Genomic DNA, 19,215 nt, shown 5'->3' with positions numbered 1-19,215 from the left:
TGAATTGGCCAAGTTGAGTGACTGGGTAAATGCATGACAGATGTGGAACAATGTGGATAAATGTCAGATTATCCACTTTGGTAGCAAAAACAGGCAGGTAGATTATTATCTGAATGGTAATACTTTGGGAAAGGGGAATGAGCAACAAGACCTGGATGTCCCTGTCAACCTGCTGTTGAATATGAGTGTGCAGGTGCAGCAGGAGGTGAAGAAGGCATGTGGTATATTTAACAGGATTAGACAGCATAATTGCAGGAAGGATATTTCCAATAACTGGGGTATGAAGAACCAGGGGTCATAGTCTAAGGAAATGGGGCAGGCCATTTAGGACTGAGATGAAGAAATGTTCTTTCACCCAAAAACTGTGAGCCTGTGGAATTCTCTGCCATAAGAAGTGGTTGAAGCCGAAACATTGAATCTTTTCAAACAATAATAAGATACAGTTCTTCGGGTAAAGGGATCAAAGGGTATGGGGAGAAAGCAGGAAGAGGGTGCTGATTTGGATGATCAGTCAGGATTATATTGAATGGCAAATGAGGCTCGAAGGCTCAAACGGCCTACTCTTCCTATTTTCTATGTTTCTAGTAGTAAAAATAGTTTTAATATTTAACAGTTTCAAACAGGCTTGTTAAAATGTGAAAACTTCCTACATTCATACAATGTTTATTTTATTTTATCATGATCTATTTGTGAAAACTAACTGCTTAAACGTTATTCTTTCATAGGTTGTGGGTGTTGCTGGTTAGGCAATCCTAATTTGATCCCCATCCCTAATTACCTTTGAGAAGGTGATGGGAAGCTGCTATCCTGACTATTGTCAGAATTTAAGGTGGGACCCACAATGCCGTTTGGGAGTCAGTTCCAGAAGTTTGACCCAGTGACATAGAAGGAACAGTGATACATTTCCAAGTCAGGATGGAGCAAGCGTCTGCTGCCCTTATACCTCGAGGTATTGGAGGTTGTTGGTTTGGAAGGAGCTTTCAAAGGAGGCTTGTTACTTTCCTGTAGTGCACCTTGCATTGTTGTCAATTATCACGCCAGCTGAGGATGACGTACACTCAATGACACGAGTTTCTCCCAAGGGTCTTTATTGGAGCAAACAAACCAATTCTCGATCTGCTGGTTTTTAGACATGTGGGGCAGAATGTCCCATATACAAAAGTTACTTCCTTCTCTTTCCTTTATTTCCACCACTCTGCCTGACCATCATTATGGTCATTGTGGTGGAAGCTTCAAGTTTGAAGAGTGTGGTGCTGGAAAAGCACAGCCAGACAGCCAGCATCTGAGGAGCAGGAGAATCAACATTTCGGGCATAAGCTCTTCATAAGGAATGATGAAGGTCTTCTGCCCAAAATGTCGATTCTCCTGCTCCTCAGATTCTGCCTGACTGGTTGTGCTTTTCCAGCATCCCACTCTTCGACTCTGACCTCCAGCATCTGCAGTCCTCACTTTCCCCCTGCAGCTTCAAGTTGTCACCCTTTTGAAATTTCTAAACTAATTTGGCAGGGGGCTGGGATATAGAGTTGAGGTACAGTGGGGTGATAAACAGACAAAGAAAGAAGAAAAAGCAAGTCAGATTGTAAGGCAGGGCATATATAGTCAAGGGCACAAGGGCACAGGCAAGGCACGATATAAATACAACACATTTGGAAGAAGAGTCACATTGGATTTGGCATGTTAATTCTGTTTCTCCCTCCACAGATGCTGCCAAACCTGCTGAGTTTCTTCAGCACTTCCTGTTTTTATTTTAAAGATTTGAAAGGGACCTGAAGGGCAACGTTTTCATGCATAGGTGGTATGTGTGTGGATTGAGCTGTTAGAGGAAGTGATAGAAGCTGGTACAATTACAACATTTAAAAGGCATCTGGATGGGTATATGAATAGGGAGGGTTTGGAGGGATATGGGCCAATGCTGGCAAATGGGACTAGTTTTTTTAGGCTATCTGGTCGGCAAGGACAAGTTGGACTGAAGGGTCTGTTTCCGTGCTGTACATCTCTATGACTCTTAACTCCTGCATCCACAAGGGTTTTTCTTTAGTGTCTGCGGAAAAAAGTATTAGAAACACTGCAGAAATGTGAAATGCTAATTAGCTCACTTCAAATTTGGTTTCAAAATGTGAGGAAGTGGTAGGCTGAGAATTTGCACAGTTCTGTGGATTAACAAGTGAAGCAATTACTCATTTCTCTCACATTGGAGGAAGTGTGTGGATTGTCATGTGTTTTCAGCTTAAGACAACAGGAAATTCATAAGATCATTGACCACTGTGATGACAAAATATAGACCAGAAAGATTGTGATCACAACACAGAAAGGAACGCATTTGGCCAATCAGAAACTTATAATGAAAAGACAAATTGTTCAGCACATCCTTCCCTTTCTGTTCCATTCTGACCCCTCACTTTACGTTTGTCCTCTCTTTCCTCCCAGTTTCCCTCATTGTCCTTTTCTTTACCAATCAGTGATAGCAGGGTCAGTGACTGGCTCACATTGACTCACCCCTGCCTTTCAAACAAAAAGTTGTCTTCACAAAACTGAGCCATAAAAACACTTAAAATATTTAGAAAAGTTCAGTGCAGGCCCACCATTTCTGTACTGACCATGTTGCCATTCTAAACTAGTCCCATCTGCCAGCACATGGTCCATATCCCTCTGTTCCTTGTCTGTTCATATGTCTGTCTAAATGCATCTTAAACTTTGTTATTGAATCTGCTACCAGATGGCAGCCTCAATGTAAAAATACATGCCTGCACATCTCCTTTAAATTCCCCCCCTATCATCTTAAACACACATCTCCTATGTTTTAACATTTCCATCCTGGGAAAAAGACTCCCACTATCCACCATATCCATGTTGTTCCCATCCTATCAATGCTGCTCGTACTTTCATAAAGAATGGAATACTGACAGTATGGAAACAGGCCATTCAGCCCAATAAACCCACACTGAGTCTCTGAACAGCATCCCACCCAGACTCACCCCCTACCCTATCCCTTGTAACCCTGCATTTCCTATGGCTGAATCACCTAATCTGCACATCTTTGGACTATGGAAGGAAACTGAAGTACCTGGAGGAAACCCACACGGGTACAGGGAAAATGTGCAAACGCCAGACAGACAGATGCCCAAGGGTGGAATTGAACCCAGGTCCTTGGTGCTGTGAGGCAGTAGGGCTAACCACTGAGCCTCCTGCTGCCTTGTGAAGGATGTGTTAGCATTGCAGGGGGTCCAGAGGAGGTTTAAAAGAGTAATTCAGCAATGAAGAGCTTACAGAGTACAAAGTATATCAGATGGTGGTGGAGTAGGTGGGCTGAGCCCGGAGCTCATCTGCTCCTGTCGGCTTTTTTCCTCTTTGTTTCCTCTTTTCTCTCTGGCTTTTTTCTTTTCCTTTTTTCCTTTGTTTCCTTTTATTCTGGTCTGGAGACTGGCGGGTAAGGGAGGAGGCCTTTGTCAGCGGTGGCAACACCAGGACAAACTGGATGTGGCTCTACCCCAGCCTGGCCTATCCTGGCAAGCAAGGAGCAGGTCTCAGGATGACTCCACTGGCATGCAATTGCAGGCTAGGCTGAGGCTCCGAGTCCACAGATGGGCCCGGGTGCTTGAAGGAGGAGAGGCAGCGGCTTTGACACAGCATGGTGGTATCCTGGTGTGGCAGTCTTGTTCCTGCAGGGTGGTCTTAACCCAGCCTGGAGGTCTCTTCTCGTCTGAAGCTCTTTTCATCTTTAGCTTTCAGGTATTCCTGCAGCCTGGCAGATGATCTCATTTTCCTATATCTTCAGGATATTCCATCATTCCTTTATCAGCTTTCTCCAAGTCTGGGAGCTGTTAACTGAACTGTGATGGACGTTGTCTTAATTTTACTTTTTATTTATTGTTATGTATGTCTTCTGTCACTGATGGAGGCACAATGGTGGGGTGAACTTTTCATCGTATTTTTCATGTAAACGTACATGTGACAATAAATTTCTATTCTATTCAATCCATATGAGGAGCGGTGAGGACTCTGAATCTGTACTCAATGTAGTTTAGAAGGATGAGGAGGAATCTGATTGGAACTTACAGAATACTGAGAGTACTGATAGAGTGAACATGGAGAAAATATATCCACTAGGACCTGAGGGCACAGCCCCAGAGTGAAGAGATGGCCCTTTAGAACTGAGATGAAAAGGAACGTCTTCAGCCAGAGGGTGGTGAATATGTGGAACCCCTTGCCGCAGAGGGCTTTGGAGGCCATGTCATTGAGTGTATTTAAGAGAGAGATAGATAGGTGCTTGATTAGTGAGGGGATCATGGGTTATGAGGAAAAGGCAGGATAATGGTGTTGAGAAACATTTCAGCTGTGATCAAATGACAGACCAGACTTGATGGGCCAGAGGTCAGATCAGTTTTCCTTCCTGTGAATCCAAGGAAAACGATTGGACCAGTCGGAGTTCCAGGCTGTGCACTCAGAACATGCGCAGATCAATTGGCAGAGGTCTCCTCGGACATCTTCAATCTCTCCCTGAAACAATCCCTGCCTATTTCAAGAGGGTCAACATCATCCCTGTGCCTAAGAAGGCTCATGCAGCAAGTCTCAATGACTACCGCCCAGTGGCCCTAACCTCGGTGGTCATGAAGTGCTCTGAAAGGCTGGTCATGGCATTAATCTACTTCAGTCTCCCCACTACTCTTGACCCACTCCAATTTGCCTATTGGACCAACAGATCCACGTCAGATGCCATATCACTTGCCTTTCACTCCTCCCCAGAACATCTTGACACCAAGAACAGCTAAGAATCCTACTCATTGACTACAGTTCAGCCTTCAACACTATTGTCCTCTCAAGACTGATTACTAAACTTAGTGATCTCAGACTAAGCCCCACTCTCAGCAACTGGATCCTCAGTTTCCTGACCCACAGGCCACAATCAATGAAGATTGGGGACAATAGTTCACTAACAATCAACACTGGAAGCCCCCAGGGGTGCATACTCAGCCCCATACTTACTCATTGTATACCCATGACTACGTCACCAAATACCAGACTAATGCCATTAACAAGTTCACTGATGACACCACCCTGATCGGTTGAATCTCAGATGGCGACAAAACAGACTACAGACGGGAGGTGGAAGACCTGAAAAAATGGTGCACTGAGAAAAACCTAGCTCTCAATGCCGGCAAAACCAAGGAACTCATTATTGACTTTCGGCAGGATGTTATTCATGCCCCCCTACACATTAACAGCACAGAGATGGAACAAGTGAAGAGTGTCAAGCTCCTGGGAGTGGTCATCCACAACAAACTTTTTTGGACTCTTCATGTGGATGCACTGGTTACAAAGGCCCAACAACGTGTCTTCATTCTCTGGCAGCTGAGGAAATTTGGCATGACGGCAATACCCTTGCCAACTTTTATAGGTGTGCCATTGAGAGCATTCTGTCTGGATGTATCACTACCTGGTATGGCAACTGTAGCATTCAAGATCGGAGATGGTTACGGAGAGTGGTGAACATGGCCCAGACAATCATAAAGGCCAACCTCCCATCTATAAAATCCATCTACCAGGCCCACTGTCAAGGAAAGGCCACCAGCATTCTCAAAGATCCATCCCACCAGGGCAATGTTTTCTACAACCTCTACCATCGGGGAGAAGGTACAGAAACCTGAACACACGCACCAGCTGGTTTCGAAACAGTTCCTACCCTACTGTTGCTAGAATACTGAATGGACTCACAAACTCTTAACATTCGCCTGTACCTGTGTTTTTCTTTTTGCCACCGTCTACCTATTATTTATTTATCTATGCTACTTAACTCTGTGATCCGCCTGTATTGCTTGCAAGACAAAGCTTTTCACTGTGCCTCGGTACACGTGACAATAAATTCAATTTGAAGAGAAGTTGAGTAGATTGGATCTGTACACATCGTCATTCCTAGCTGATATTCCCTGTCTTCCTTTGTCTTACACATAGGAAGATGTTTCCCTGGGTTCTGAAGAGGAGTCAGATTGGACTGGAACCTTAACTCTTTTTATTTCTCCACTGAGACGCTTGTCGAGTTTCTCCAGCATTTTCTGTTCTTACTTCAGATTTCCAGCATTTTGCATTCTGCAGTATTTTGTTTTATTTGTGACCAATGATAATTGATTAGCATTTCTAAATAGATACAAAGCTACTGTGATCCCTCTGGCAATGACAGGCGGGATAAGTGGGAGCCATTTTGAGATCAGGTTATAGGCTTCCCTATAAACCCAGATGTATCACAGGTCAATAGCAGTTGTTGTTTTTGTCTTTATTTATTAATGGGATATGGCATTGATGACTGGGCCAGCAATCATTGCTCATCCCTAATTACCTTCAAGAAGGTGATGATGTTTTGCCTTCTTGAACTGCTGCAGTCCTAAAGGGGTTAGGACACCCACAGTGCAGTTGGGGGGGTATTCTAGAATTTTTATCCAGTGACAGTGAAGGAACAGTAATTTGTTTTGTCATTCTTTCATACAAACAAGAAGCAAGAGTAGGCTACTGAGCCAGGCAAAAGTGAGGACTGCAGATGCTGGAAACCAGAGTCTAGATTAGAGTGGCGCTGGAAAAGCACAGCAGGTCAGGCAGCATCCAAGGAGCAAGAAAATCGAAGTTTCGGGCATTCCTGATGAAGGGCTTTTGCCCGAAATGTCGATTTTCTTGCTCCTCGGATGCTGCATGACCTGCTGTGCTTTTCCAGCATCACTCTAATCTAAGCTACTGAGCCCTCGAGCCTGATGCACCACTTAATGAGACCATCACTGATCTGAACATAACCTCAAGTCTATGTGGGATTCATGGATATGGGTGTAGATGGCAAGGCCAACATTTGTTACACTTCTCTAATTGGCCTTGAACTGAATGTCTTACTCAGCTATTTCAGCAGGTAGATAAGAGTCAGCCACAGTGGGTCTGAAGTCACATTTAGGCCACTTACAGATGACAGATTTCCTTTCCCAAAGGACCCAGATGGGTTCTGAAGTAGGGTCACTGGACCCGAAACGCTAATTCTGCTTTCTCCCCACAGATGATGCCACACATGCTGCATTTCTCCAGTTGTTTCAATTTTCATGATCTGCAATTCTTTGCTTTTTTTATGTTATGTGTTTTTACATATTTTCATGAATTTTAAATTATATTTAATTCTACCAGCTTACTTGAGAAATTTGATCCCGTGTCTTCAGAATGACTTGTCTGGCGTTATCACCTCATCAATATCTCACCGATGTATTCCAATTAGGGTAGCAATGGAGGGACTTGCAGATGGTGGTGTTTTAGTGCATCTGCTGCCCTTATCCTTTCAGGCAGTAAAAGTCACAGAAACTGGGACCTGAGGACACAGCCTTAGAGTAAAGGGAAGACCTTTTAGAACGGAGATAAGGAGAAACTTCTTCAGCCAGAGAGTGGTGCATCTCTGGAATTCACTGCCATAGAAGGCTGTGGAGGCCAGGTCATTGCGTATATTTAAGACGGAGATAGATAGGTTCTTGAGTATCAAGGGGATCAAGCGTTACATGGAGAAAGCAGGAGAATGGGGTTGAGAAACTTATCAGCCATGATTGAGTGACAGAGCAGACTTGATGGACTGAATGGCCTTATTTCTGTTCCTGTGTCTTATGGTCTTATGGTTTAGAAGGTGTGCCAAAGGAAGCTTGGTGAATAACTGCAGTTCCTCTTGTACAAGGTACTGCTACTGAGTGTCTGTGGTGGAGGGAGCAAGTGTCTATGAATATTATGCAAATCAAGCAGACGATATTGTCCAGGTTTATGTTGAATCTCTCGAGTGTTGTTGGATCTGCACCCATCAGACAGTGGGGAATATTCCACCACATTTCTGACTTGTGTGTTGTAGATGGTAGACAATCTTTGGAGAACCAAGAAGTGAGTTACTTATTGCACAATACCCAGCTTGTGACATGCTCTTGATCTTTATTATATATATTACTGTTCCAATTCAGATTCTTATCAATGGTGAGATCCATAGTATTCATAATGGAGGATTCATTGATGCTAATGCCATTGAATATTAGATTCTCTCTTGTTGGAGTTGGTCATTGCCTGGTACTGTGTGGCATGAATGTTATTGCTATTGTCAGCTCAAGCTTTGTTCAAGTCTTATTGTGTTTGGATATGGACTGCTTCAGCATCTGAGGAATCATTTGCAAACACCACAAGTATGACCTTATGATGGAGAGGTCATTGGCAAAACAGCTGAAGATGGATAAACCAAGGACACTGCCCTGAGGAGTTCTTGCAGTGATAAACTGGTAATTGGCAATGTGGATTTGTCTGCTTTTTGTGTACAAAGTTCATGTGGTATGCAGCTAAATGAGAATTAGAGAGCAAGGAATCGAATCAGCCAGGTCTGTGCCAAATAAAAAAGGAATTGTTGGCTTTATCCTTCATCACACAGGATGTTGTTTGTAGCTCATGATCAGTTTGAAGACTGAAAACAAGAGGAATGAAAAAGACTAGAGAATTTGCCTAGCTAGGACCAAGAGGAATACATGTACAGTTTATGAAATTTGACAATTAGAAGTTACCAATTGGAAAAATTTAAGAAACTGAATTGTTTGGAAACTGGATATAACTGTGAACTGCTTGTGATCAACGTGATTCTGTGGAGAACGTGATGGAAGAAGATATACTTTAAATACAGGCTGCCATCAAGCAGTTTTTTTGTGATTTTACAGAGTGAAACATCTTTTAAAAATGGGAAATCAGGCCATCTGTACTGGAAATTAGAATTACTTTTTTTAAAGTCACAAATCCAGAATTGTGATGCTATTAAAATCAAAAAGACTGGCAAGATCAGTGGGGAATTAAAACAGATTTGGCAGAGGGAATCCATCCACTTGGAAGATTAGCTCTGCTTTCCCTCCCAGACTTGATGCCCAACATTGTCTGTTAAATTTCAGATCTCCAGTACTCAGTATAATTCTGATTTTACGTCACGACCTAAAGCGATTTGGATTGTCCCGAGTTGCACAGATAATTGATCCTGTTCCAAAGTATGTCCTTGCCCTAAGCAGACAGAGTTCTGTCTGTGTTTTGGTGGAACATTGTAAACGCCCTTGAGGGTTTTGGGGAAGGGGGAATGAAAGTGAATGGACCGGGAGGTCAGGCCGGACGGTGAATACGGAGACTCCGATCGCATTGGTGGGGTGTCACAGTGAAAGCCGTCCTGACAGTGTGTTTCTCTAGCGGGCGATGGCGGCCAGTGAGGCCCGGGGCCCGGCTCCGGCTCCGGCTCAGGTCACGGTGCTGATGTCGTGTCGGGTGTCGGAAGGAGCGTGCGGAGGCCGCGGGCCCGCGCCTCGGGCGATGGCGGACGATCAGCCCTCGGCCCTGCGCCTGCAGCTGAGCATGGAGCGGCCCGGGGAATTCCGGCTGGGAGTCCGCTCCGGGGACAGCCGCCTCGGGAAGAGCCTGGTGAGGAATCACTGACCCTCCGACAGTGCGGCACTCCCTCAGCATTGACCCTCCGACAATGCGGCGCTCCCTCAGCACTGACCCTCCGACAGTGCCCACTCCCTCAGCACTGACCCTCCGACAGTGTGGCACTCCCTCAGCACTGACCCTCCGACAGTGCCCACTCCCTCAGCACTGACCCTCCGACAGTGCCCACTCTCTCAGCACTGACCCTCCGACAGCGCCCACTCCCTCAGCACTGACCCTCCGACAGCGCGGCACTCCCTCCGCGCCGCCCCTCCGACAGCACGGCGCTCCCTCCGACAGCGCGGCGCTCCCTGAGTTCTGTAGAAGGCTCACTGAACCCAAAACTATAGTTCTGATTTCTCTCCACAGAAGCTGCCAGGCCTGCTGAGATTTTCAAGCCATTTCTGTTTCTTATTTCCCTCCGTACTGATATTCTGACTGTTGGTGCTCCCTTGGTCCTGTTGTTCAGTGATAAATACATTCTTAGTATTTTGAGCCTGAAGAGCTGAGTATGTTAAATTTAAAATGTTAAATATTCTATGGATTGTAATTTGTCCAAATTCTGCTGCATTGATTTGTTTGTCACTAATAGCACTGTTCCTTCATGCGTTACAAGCTGGATGACAAAATCTCACTTGTGACTTTTCTGAAAGTTTACGTGTTGTATCAGATATCTTTGTTGTCTTGATCTGTTTGTAAACTGAGCTGAAATTTTGAAACAGAAACATTGCTGGAAAAACTCAGCAGGTCTGGCACCATCTATGGCGAGAAAGGAGAGTTAATGTTTCAGGTCCAGTGATCCTCCTTCAGAGATCCTGAACTGATTTGCATAGATATTTTTGTTGTTCAGAGTGGTTTGGCACTTGGTGGTTGAAATTCAATCATAACTATGGATTTATCTAATTCTGGTGGAAGATCTGGAATGCATCTCAATTTCTGTCTTTGTCTGCATCTTTGAGTCTCTAATCCCAGAAAAATATGGCTGATATTTAAAAATAAATTCATGGGATGTAGGTGTGTTGACTAGAGCAGCAATGTTCCTCATCACTAATTGTTCTTGAGAACGTGGTGGTGAATTGCCGCCTTAAGGTAGGTGGATCATCGTTTGTTAAGGAGAGATTTTTGAACCAGTGACAGTGAAGGAAAGATTATTTATCTTCAAGTCAGGACGGTGAGTGACTTGGAGGGGAATTTGCAGGTGATGGTGTTCCCCTGTATGGCTGAACTTGCCCTTCGAGATGGTAGTGGTCGTGGATTTGGATTCTTAGTTGCTGTCTGAAAAGGGTGAAGAGACACTCTGATGCACCAAACCGCTGGAAAGAATTGCAAATGTTACAGAGAGAGGGTCGTCACTTTTCAGAACCAGAGAAGCCAGGACAAGGCAGGAGCTTGTCTGGTTGGGGTATTATGAAGAAGAAGTTTTTCACGTAAAGGGTAGGAATTTTGAATTCCACCCTGAAAATAAGCTGTTGTTATTGCGGTACAGACCATAAGGCATTCATAGAGTCCCTACAGTGTGGAAACAGGCCCTTCGTCCCAAGTCCACACCAATCCTTTGGAGAGTATCCCACCCAAACCCATTCCCCTATGCTATTACTCTACATTTACCCCTAACTAACACATACCTGAACACTATGGGCAATTTAGCATGGCCACATCACCTAACCTGCACATCTTTGGATTGTAGAGGAAACCGGAGCAGACACAGGGAGAAAGCTCCACACAGACAGTCGCCCAAGGCTGGAATCGAACCCTGGTCCCTGGCACTCTGAGTTAGCAGTGCTATCAGCTGAGCCACCGTGCCACCCATATGAGTGGAAGTGGGTCATTCAGCCCATTGAGTCTGCTCCACCATTCAATGAGGTCTTGGCTGATTTGATAATCCTCAGCTTCATTTAGGCCATAAGAAGTAGGAACAGGAGTAGGCCATTCAGCCCTTCAAGTCTGATCCACCATTCAATTAAATTATGGCTGATCTGACATTCCTTGCATCCACTTTCCTCCCTTTTCCCCTTGATTTCCTGACTGATCAAGAATCTCTCGATCTCAGCCTGAAATATCCACAAGGTCTCTGCCCCCCACACAGCTCTCTGTGACAAGGAGTTCCAAAGACACTCAACTTCTGAGAGACAAAATTCCTCCTCATCCCCGTCTTCAGTTGGTGTCCCTTTACTTTGAAACTATGCTGTCTTGTCTTGTGCTCCCCCTTAAGAATCTGATATGTTTCAATGAGATCATCTCTCATTCTTCTATACTGCAGGGAGTAGAGACCCAATTTGCTTAACCTTGGTTCAAAAGACAATCCTTCCATTCCTGGGATCACCCTAGTGAACCTTCTCTGAAGCACTTCCAATAGAATGATATCTTTTCCTTAAATAAGAGTTCCAAAACTCCAGACACAATTTCACCAGCACCGTGTACAGTTGCAGAAAGACCTCACTACTCTTATACTCCAATTTCCTTGAAATAAGGGCCAACATTCCAGTAACCTTTCTGATTATAAATCTGTCTATATAAACCTTGAACGTACTTAATCACTCAGCCTTGACAGCCTTTGGTGGTAAAGAATTACATAGATTCACCGGCCATTTGAGAGAAGGAACTGATTTGATAGGTTTTTTATGTCAGGGGTATTGAGGGGTATGGAGCAAAGCAGGGTATATGCAATGCAGATGCATACCAGATGATATTGAACTGAACTATGGGGCCAGATTTATGGACTCCTGTTATGTTGTAGGATTAGAAATTTTGGAATAATGCTAACAGATTACAAAAAGGAAAACAGAAATTGCTGGAGAAACCCAGTGCCTATGAAGAGAAAAACAGTTAATGTTTGAAGTCCAATGATCTTCGGTTCCAAAGAAGAGTCATCGAGCTTGAAACATTAACTCTGTTTCTCTTTCCACAGATACTGCAGCCCTGCTCGCTTTCACCACAGTTTTCAGCTTTAATTATTTGCGGGAGAACAACCTTAGCTTTCAGTTTCTTTTACTGTCCACCTCATACTTGTGGTTCCACATTCCTGAGCAGGGTTGCTTAGTGACCTTGTGTGAGAGGAATTATTTAATTAAACCCCGCCTTGTTTTTTTTTTTGTAAAACGACAATACCCAGCAGTTCTGTCTGTACTGAGTTGTAGAATGGGGAAAATTCTAGCCAAATTGTGTGCTTATTCAGGGATAGAAGGCACTTTCAGCCACATGTAGGACCAAAGTGGAATCTTGTTGCTCTGGGTGCTCTAGTTTGAAGATGCTCATTGGCTGACATATTGTCAGGCAGAAGGGTCAGCGCCGAGGGAGCGCCATGCTGCCAGAGGGTCAGTCTGAATGTTACAGTGCCTATGAAGAGAAAAACAGTTAATGTTTGAAGTCCAATGATCTTCGGTTCCAAAGAAGAGTCAGGCAGAAGGGTCAGCGCCGAGGGAGCGCCATGCTGCCAGAGGGTCAGTCTGAATGTTAACTTGCACAATGCATTGTTTGCTCAGTTCTGCCGAAGCACGCTGTGTTGTCATTTCAGTGTACTCTTGCCCCACTGAATTGCTTTCTTTCTAAATCAACCCTGTCTTTTTTTTCCACCCCATTGTTCAATCTCTTGCCTTTTCTGTCTGACTCTGTCAAAGACGTCTTTATTTTAACAGTTCCCATTTTCTTGTTTTTAGAGATCACTGGTTCACAACGGATATGCAATAATCTGCACCTCCGTCCCTCTCCAGTCCAATCACTTGATTCCTCATTTCTTTGGGGACCCAGCTTTAGAACCCACCTCTCCCACCTGTTTGAATTCATTCTCACTTTGGTCAACTTCTACGTCATTCCTCCAAATAGTAATTATTGCTGTCTGCACTTGCCAAGATTACAGCTGTGACAAAAACAGGCCAAGCACTGCTGTTTCCGGGAACATTCTGCAGATATTTGGAACTTGAATGTAACCTTTCATCAGAATTCTGTTTCATTCTTCACTGGCGAAAATAGACAGAGACAGAATATAGGCCCTGAGTCTTCTTGCCCTTTGGTGTGATACTTGGAACATTGTTTGTTCTTGTCTAACCTGGGTCCCCTCACTCACCTCAAATGTTGTCCTCTGAGAATTCCCTTCCACTGCTGTTGGTGGGGTCCTGGACTGTTTCCATTTTATTATCATGCCTCTCTCCCTCCTTTTACTGAGAGCCCCATGGATGTATAGGAAATGAAACACACACCATCCTTTTCCTCTCCTTGCATATCATCATCCATAGCACCTGGCACATCTTGCAGAGTGATGTTACTTGTACTGAGCTCAGTGTATTGTCCTTGCTCCTTGTGACTTGGTCCCTACGCTGGGGGGACCGAATGTACTTTGGGAGGCTGTTTTTGCAGAAGATAAGGCATGACAGAGTGAGCTTGGTTAGAATGTTCCCCCTGGCTGTTGACCTTCAAAAAAGGGGCATCCTTATTGGATAAGGAATGGCTATGTGGTTAACTCTTCACTATCCCTTGTCTAACCATTGATACTTGATTGGGGGGGGGTTTGAGCTGTAGTGAAAGGCTGAATAGTTGGGTTTTTTTTTCCCTGGAGCATGAGAAGCTGAGGGATGACTTTATAAAGCTTGAGAAAATCATGAGGGGCATGGATAGGGTGAATAGTCAAGGTCTTTTGCCCAGGGTAGGTGCAGCAGGTGGTGAAAAGGCAAGTGGTATGTTGGCTTTCATAGTGAGAGGATTCGAGTACAGGAGCAGGGATGTCATGCTGCACTTATACAGGACCTTGGTGAGACCACCCTGGAGTCCAAGGATATAAGGTAGGACTGAGGTGAGGAGAAATGTCTTCACTCAGAGAAAGGTGAGTCTGTGGAATTCTCTGCCACAAAGCAGACAAGGCCAAATTATTGTATGATTTCAAGGAATTGCACATAGCACTTGAGCCTAAAGGGATTAAAGGATGTTGGGGGTAAAGTACAGGGGAAAGTGTGTACAGAGTTGGATGGTCAGCTGTGATCATATTGAATGGTAGAGGCTTGAGGAGTCAAATGGCCTCTTCCTGTTCCTATTTTCTATGTTTTTCTGTTCCATTTGTTCCATAACCTGACCCCAAGCTTTCAGACTTCTCATTTTAATCTAGGCCATGATTCTCAGAAATGAAGCAGATTCGATGGGCTGAATGGCCTAATTTATGCTCCTATGTCTTATGGTCTACTCTCTGTTTCACTCCCTCTCTGACTTCTTCGTGCCCATTCTCTGCTGCTATTCTAGTAAAGTCCGACACAATGTAAAGAAATAATGTTTTATATTTTCACGAAGGTCCTATAGTCCCTTTTAAATCTTTCCTCTCTCTCATTAAACCTCGGCCTCTAGACTTGGAATCCCCCACCCTATGAAAGAAAACCTTGGCTATTCACCTTAGCCATGCCCCTCATGATCAAAACACAACAGCTTTCTACTTCCACTAGCACCCCCAGAGACCTCCTAGTGAAGGCATGTCTTTGAATTCAACACCGTGTGCCTACCTTGCTGAAGTTGTCCAGTTTTCTGTGTCACTATGTGAGGAATTGTCCAACAGACACTTCAACACACCAACCTGCGCAGATTTGACTTTGAGCTGTAAATGTTTCACTACTACACTTGAATATTATTCATGCACCCCTGTTTCTGTCCTGTTTGCAGAGCCTTTATGAATTTAATTTGAAAGATATCATCTATGAATTCAAAAGTGCAACCTGCCATGGAATTAGTACAAAGAGCCAACCAAGTGAGCAGCTAACCTATCACTTTGAAGATGAGAAGGAGGCTCAGAAATGGTCAACCATCATCACCAGCTCTTTGAGGGAAGTTGAGAAAGGTGGGTGAAGTAGAAGGGTGGGGAGGACGGGAACCCTGTCAAGAGATGAATTTATCTTTAAAGTTGCTCATAAATTTGGCTTGTGGTCTCCAAACTTTGAGACTTGGGCAGGGATTCAATGAACCAGTTGTTTCCTTTTGTGTTGCCGCTCCCTTCAGGTTTGAGGGTGAATTTAAAGGTTTAAAATGAGGTGCACAGGAAGTATGGTGATGTGAGAAAAATGCTTTTTCACACTGTGAATAGTGAGAGTCTAGACTACCCTGCCTGAAAATGTGGTGTAGGCATTCCCTGATTATTTGGATAGAGATAGTTTGGTGTACATAGCTATGGGGAAAAGGCCGCTGTTTGGTACGAGATACCAGTGGAGGCAATGGCCTAGTGGTATTATCGCTGGACTGTTAATCCAGAGACACAGGTAATGTTCTGAGAACCCGGGCTCAAATCCAACCACAGCAGATGGTGGAATTTTCATTCAATAAAAAATTTCTGGAATTGGGAATCTGATGATGAATCCATTGTCAGCTGTTTGGAAAACCCATCTGGTTCACTGATGTCATTTAGGGAAGGAGACTGCCATCCTCTGGCCTGCATGTGACCCTCGTACAGTGCGGTGCTCTCTGTGCTGACATTGGACAGTGCAGTACTCCCTCAGTGATGACCCTCAGACAGTGCAACGCTCTCTCGGTGCTGATGCTCGGCCAGCGTGGCACTCCCCCTCGATGCTGACCCTTGGACAGTGCAGTGCTCTCTCAGTGCTGACCCTCAGACACTTTGGCGCTGTCTCAGTGCTGACCCTCAGGCAGCGCAGCGCTCCCCCTCGGTGCTGACTCTTGGACAGTGTAGTGTTCCCTTGGTGCTGACCCTTGGTCAGTGTAGTGTTCCCTTGGCGCTGATCCTTGGACAGTGCTGTGCTCTCTCAGTGCTGACCCTCAGGCAGCGCAGCGCTCCCCCTCGGTGCTGACCCTTGGACAGTGTAGTGTTCCCTTGGCGCTGACCCTTGGACAGTGTAGTGTTCCCTTGGCGCTGATCCTTGGACAGTGCTGTGCTCTCTCAGTGCTGACGCTCAGGCAGTGCGGTGCTCCCCCTTGGTGCTGACCCATAATCTTTGATCTGAGAGTCCTTGATTTTAGTTGTTGAGGAATGTTATGGGTGGAGATGGTGTCATAGTGGTAATGTCACTGGGCTGGTAAGCCTGGACTTCAGGCTAATATTCTGAGACATGGGTTCGAATCTTGCCAGGGCAGGAGCTGAGATTTGAATTCACGAACCTAATATGGGAAATGTTATGAAGACTCATCTGATTCAGTAATGACCTTCAGAGTAGGAAATCTGCTATCCTGACCTGATCCTTGCATGTGACTCAAGACTCACAGTAATGTTGTTGAGTCATGAATGCTGCTCACCCAGATCTCGTGAATGAATTTACAAGGGAGATTAGCTGCCGTCACGTGCTTACCTTGCTTGATCACAATGAATGTTGTCTCCCTGCAGCAAGTTCCTCGGCTGGTGCACAGAACCACAGTGAGTCAACAGGAATCCCAGTACTGTCAGCTCAACCAGTGACAGAGGGAGGTCCCAGGGCAGGAGCAGAGCTGCTTGGAGCTGGCCACAACATCCCGAGGTCAGGAATGGACATCTCCAGAACAGGTAAAACTTGGGCCAGCCCCTAGCTAGAGTTTCCAGCTTTGGACTCCGTGCCTTAGGAAGGGGCTAATGACTTTGAAGAGGGTGCAGCCCATGCTGACTGGGATGTTTGCAGGAATACAAGGTTATGTTGAAGGAAAATTGCAGAGTCTATTGTGTTGAGTATACAGCTTAAGTGGTAATGTAAATGGAGTTTAAGATGCCTAAAGTGTTGTTAAAGTTGACAGAGACAAACTATTTTTTTCTATTGTGGGAAGAATCAGAACCAGGAAGCATTAAATGTGAAACAGGTTGTACACGGATGATGTCAGGAAGCATTGTCGAGAGAGCTTCACTTTCAGTTTAGAAGAGCAGACGGAGCTTTATTCTGTATGTAACTCTTTACTCTTGTGCTGGTAAATTTAGTCCTCACATGCAACTTATTTTTATTTATTTCAATTGCTAGAGGATCTGATTCAGCAACTTGCCAAGGCGATAGAGGCAGGTGATTCTGTCTTGTCATCTGACTGTGCTGTGAGTCTAGCTCAACAGAAAGTGTCTCTTGGGATCTGGATGAAGGATGTTTATCCCAATCAACAGATTAGGTAACTACATGTTCACATTCTACACATGATTCAGCATCCAGTACACACCACTGTAAAAGAAGAGCTTTTTACTCTTTTTAGGAAGCCAGAATGTTTACGTAAAACAGCAATGCTGAAATTCATAAAGTGCTTCTGATAGAGTAAACAACTGTCCCCAGTGACAGGAACCAGAGTATTCACAGCAGAGTATAATAAAATATTCTCAACTTCCCTTGTTTCTTTGGCTGTGGTCTGGAACTAGCTGCCTCAAATGAAGCAGTGTCAGTTGTAACTTTCAAAAGGGAAATGGATAAGTAGTTGAGGAGGAGATATTTGCATGCTTCTGGAGAACAGCACGGAAGTGAGATGAGGTGTGGGGCGGTTTTGAGTGTGATATTTGGTGTGCCGTTATTTAAATGAACAAGCTGCAAAAGTGCCTTCCTTTGAGCTTCTGGAGAGACAACCCCAGTCATCTGTTGATTCCACCGTGTTGCTGAGTCCACTGGGTATTGGTTCAGGATTTAACTATCGGTGAGGTATAATCAGCACTCGCTTTCCTAACAATTGGGACCACTCAGTGAGTGAGAAAATGAAAAGCCAGAATATTTTGTGCACTCGGCTTGATGGGCCGAATGGCCCCTCTCCTGTGCTGCCTCATTCTGTAGAAACTCATCGAGTGGACAGCAGAAAAGTTTGCATGTTTTTTCCATTGCTTCCAGGTTAAGGCCTTGTTGTTTTTCCTCTTTCCCTTTAGTATGAGAGTTGAAGTGGAGGATGCTACCTCTTCTGCCACCATTTTTGTGAAGGTCTTCCCCTATGCAACAGTTTCCACATTAAAACAACAGGTAACTAAACCCATTTTAATGAGGTTCGGGAAGGGTGGGTGAGGGGAGAAGAAATGTTAAGTAAGTTTATGGATGACACCAAGATTGGCACGAAGGCTAAAAGTGAGGTGGAAGGTGTTAGGTTCAGGAGGATATAAATGGATTGGTCATATGGCAGATCAGTGGCAGATGGAATTTAACCTTAATAACTATGAGGTGGTGTGCTTTGAGTATTCCCATGTCTTGTTACATCATCCAATAAATGGCAAGACACTGTGAAGCTCAGAGGAACAGCGGGAACTTGGAGTGATTTGTCAAAAAATGCCTGAAGGTAGCAGGACAGGGTAATAAGGCAGTTAAGAAGGCATGTGGGATGCTTGCCTTTATCAGTCATGGTGTTGATTCTAAGAGCAGGGAGGTTATGTTGGAACTGTACAGGACTTTGGTTAGGCTACAGCTGGAGTACTGTTTGCAGATTTGGCCACCGCACTACCAGAAAGATGTGATTGCATTGACAGGGATGCAGAGGAGATTCTTCAGGATACTGTCTGGGATGGAGCATGTCAGCGATGAAGAGAGGCTCGATAAGCTGGGCTTGTTTTCTTTGGAGCAGAGAATGTTGGGGGGGTGGGGTGGGGTTCGGTGCGGAATCTGGTGAGGTATATAAAATTATGAGGGTGTGGACAGAGTGAAGAGAAAGTGGCTTTGCCCGTCAGTCGAAGGGTCATTAATGAGGGGGCAATAATTTTAGAACATAGAAGAATACAGCGCAGTACAGGCCCTTCGGCCCTCGATGTTGCACCGATCCAAGCCCACCTAACCTACACTAGCCCACTATCCTCCATATGCCTATCCAATACCCGCTTAAATGCCCATAATGAGGGAGAGTCCACCACGGCTACTGGCAGGGCATTCCATGAACTCACAACTCGTT

The 19,215-nt window shown here is 44.8% G+C and overlaps 1 protein-coding gene across 1 annotated transcript in view; it reads left to right on the top strand.

Moving 5' to 3' along the window:
- The first annotated feature begins 9,084 nt into the window (after positions 1-9,084).
- shrprbck1r (sharpin and rbck1 related) overlaps positions 9,085-19,215 on the top strand; it is a 47,627-nt gene continuing 37,496 nt past the window's right edge. Inside the window, exons 1-5 of the mRNA XM_043690970.1 lie at positions 9,085-9,432; positions 15,076-15,250; positions 16,742-16,897; positions 17,340-17,478; positions 18,212-18,302. Coding sequence (XP_043546905.1) covers positions 9,211-9,432; positions 15,076-15,250; positions 16,742-16,897; positions 17,340-17,478; positions 18,212-18,302 — 783 coding nt within the window. The 5' untranslated portion in view covers positions 9,085-9,210. The remainder of the gene's footprint in view (positions 9,433-15,075; positions 15,251-16,741; positions 16,898-17,339; positions 17,479-18,211; positions 18,303-19,215) is intronic.

Source organism: Chiloscyllium plagiosum, chromosome 5 (genome assembly GCF_004010195.1).
Source record: "Chiloscyllium plagiosum isolate BGI_BamShark_2017 chromosome 5, ASM401019v2, whole genome shotgun sequence".
Taxonomy (NCBI): Eukaryota; Metazoa; Chordata; class Chondrichthyes; order Orectolobiformes; family Hemiscylliidae; genus Chiloscyllium; species Chiloscyllium plagiosum.
This window is presented reverse-complemented; position numbering and strand designations above follow the sequence as displayed.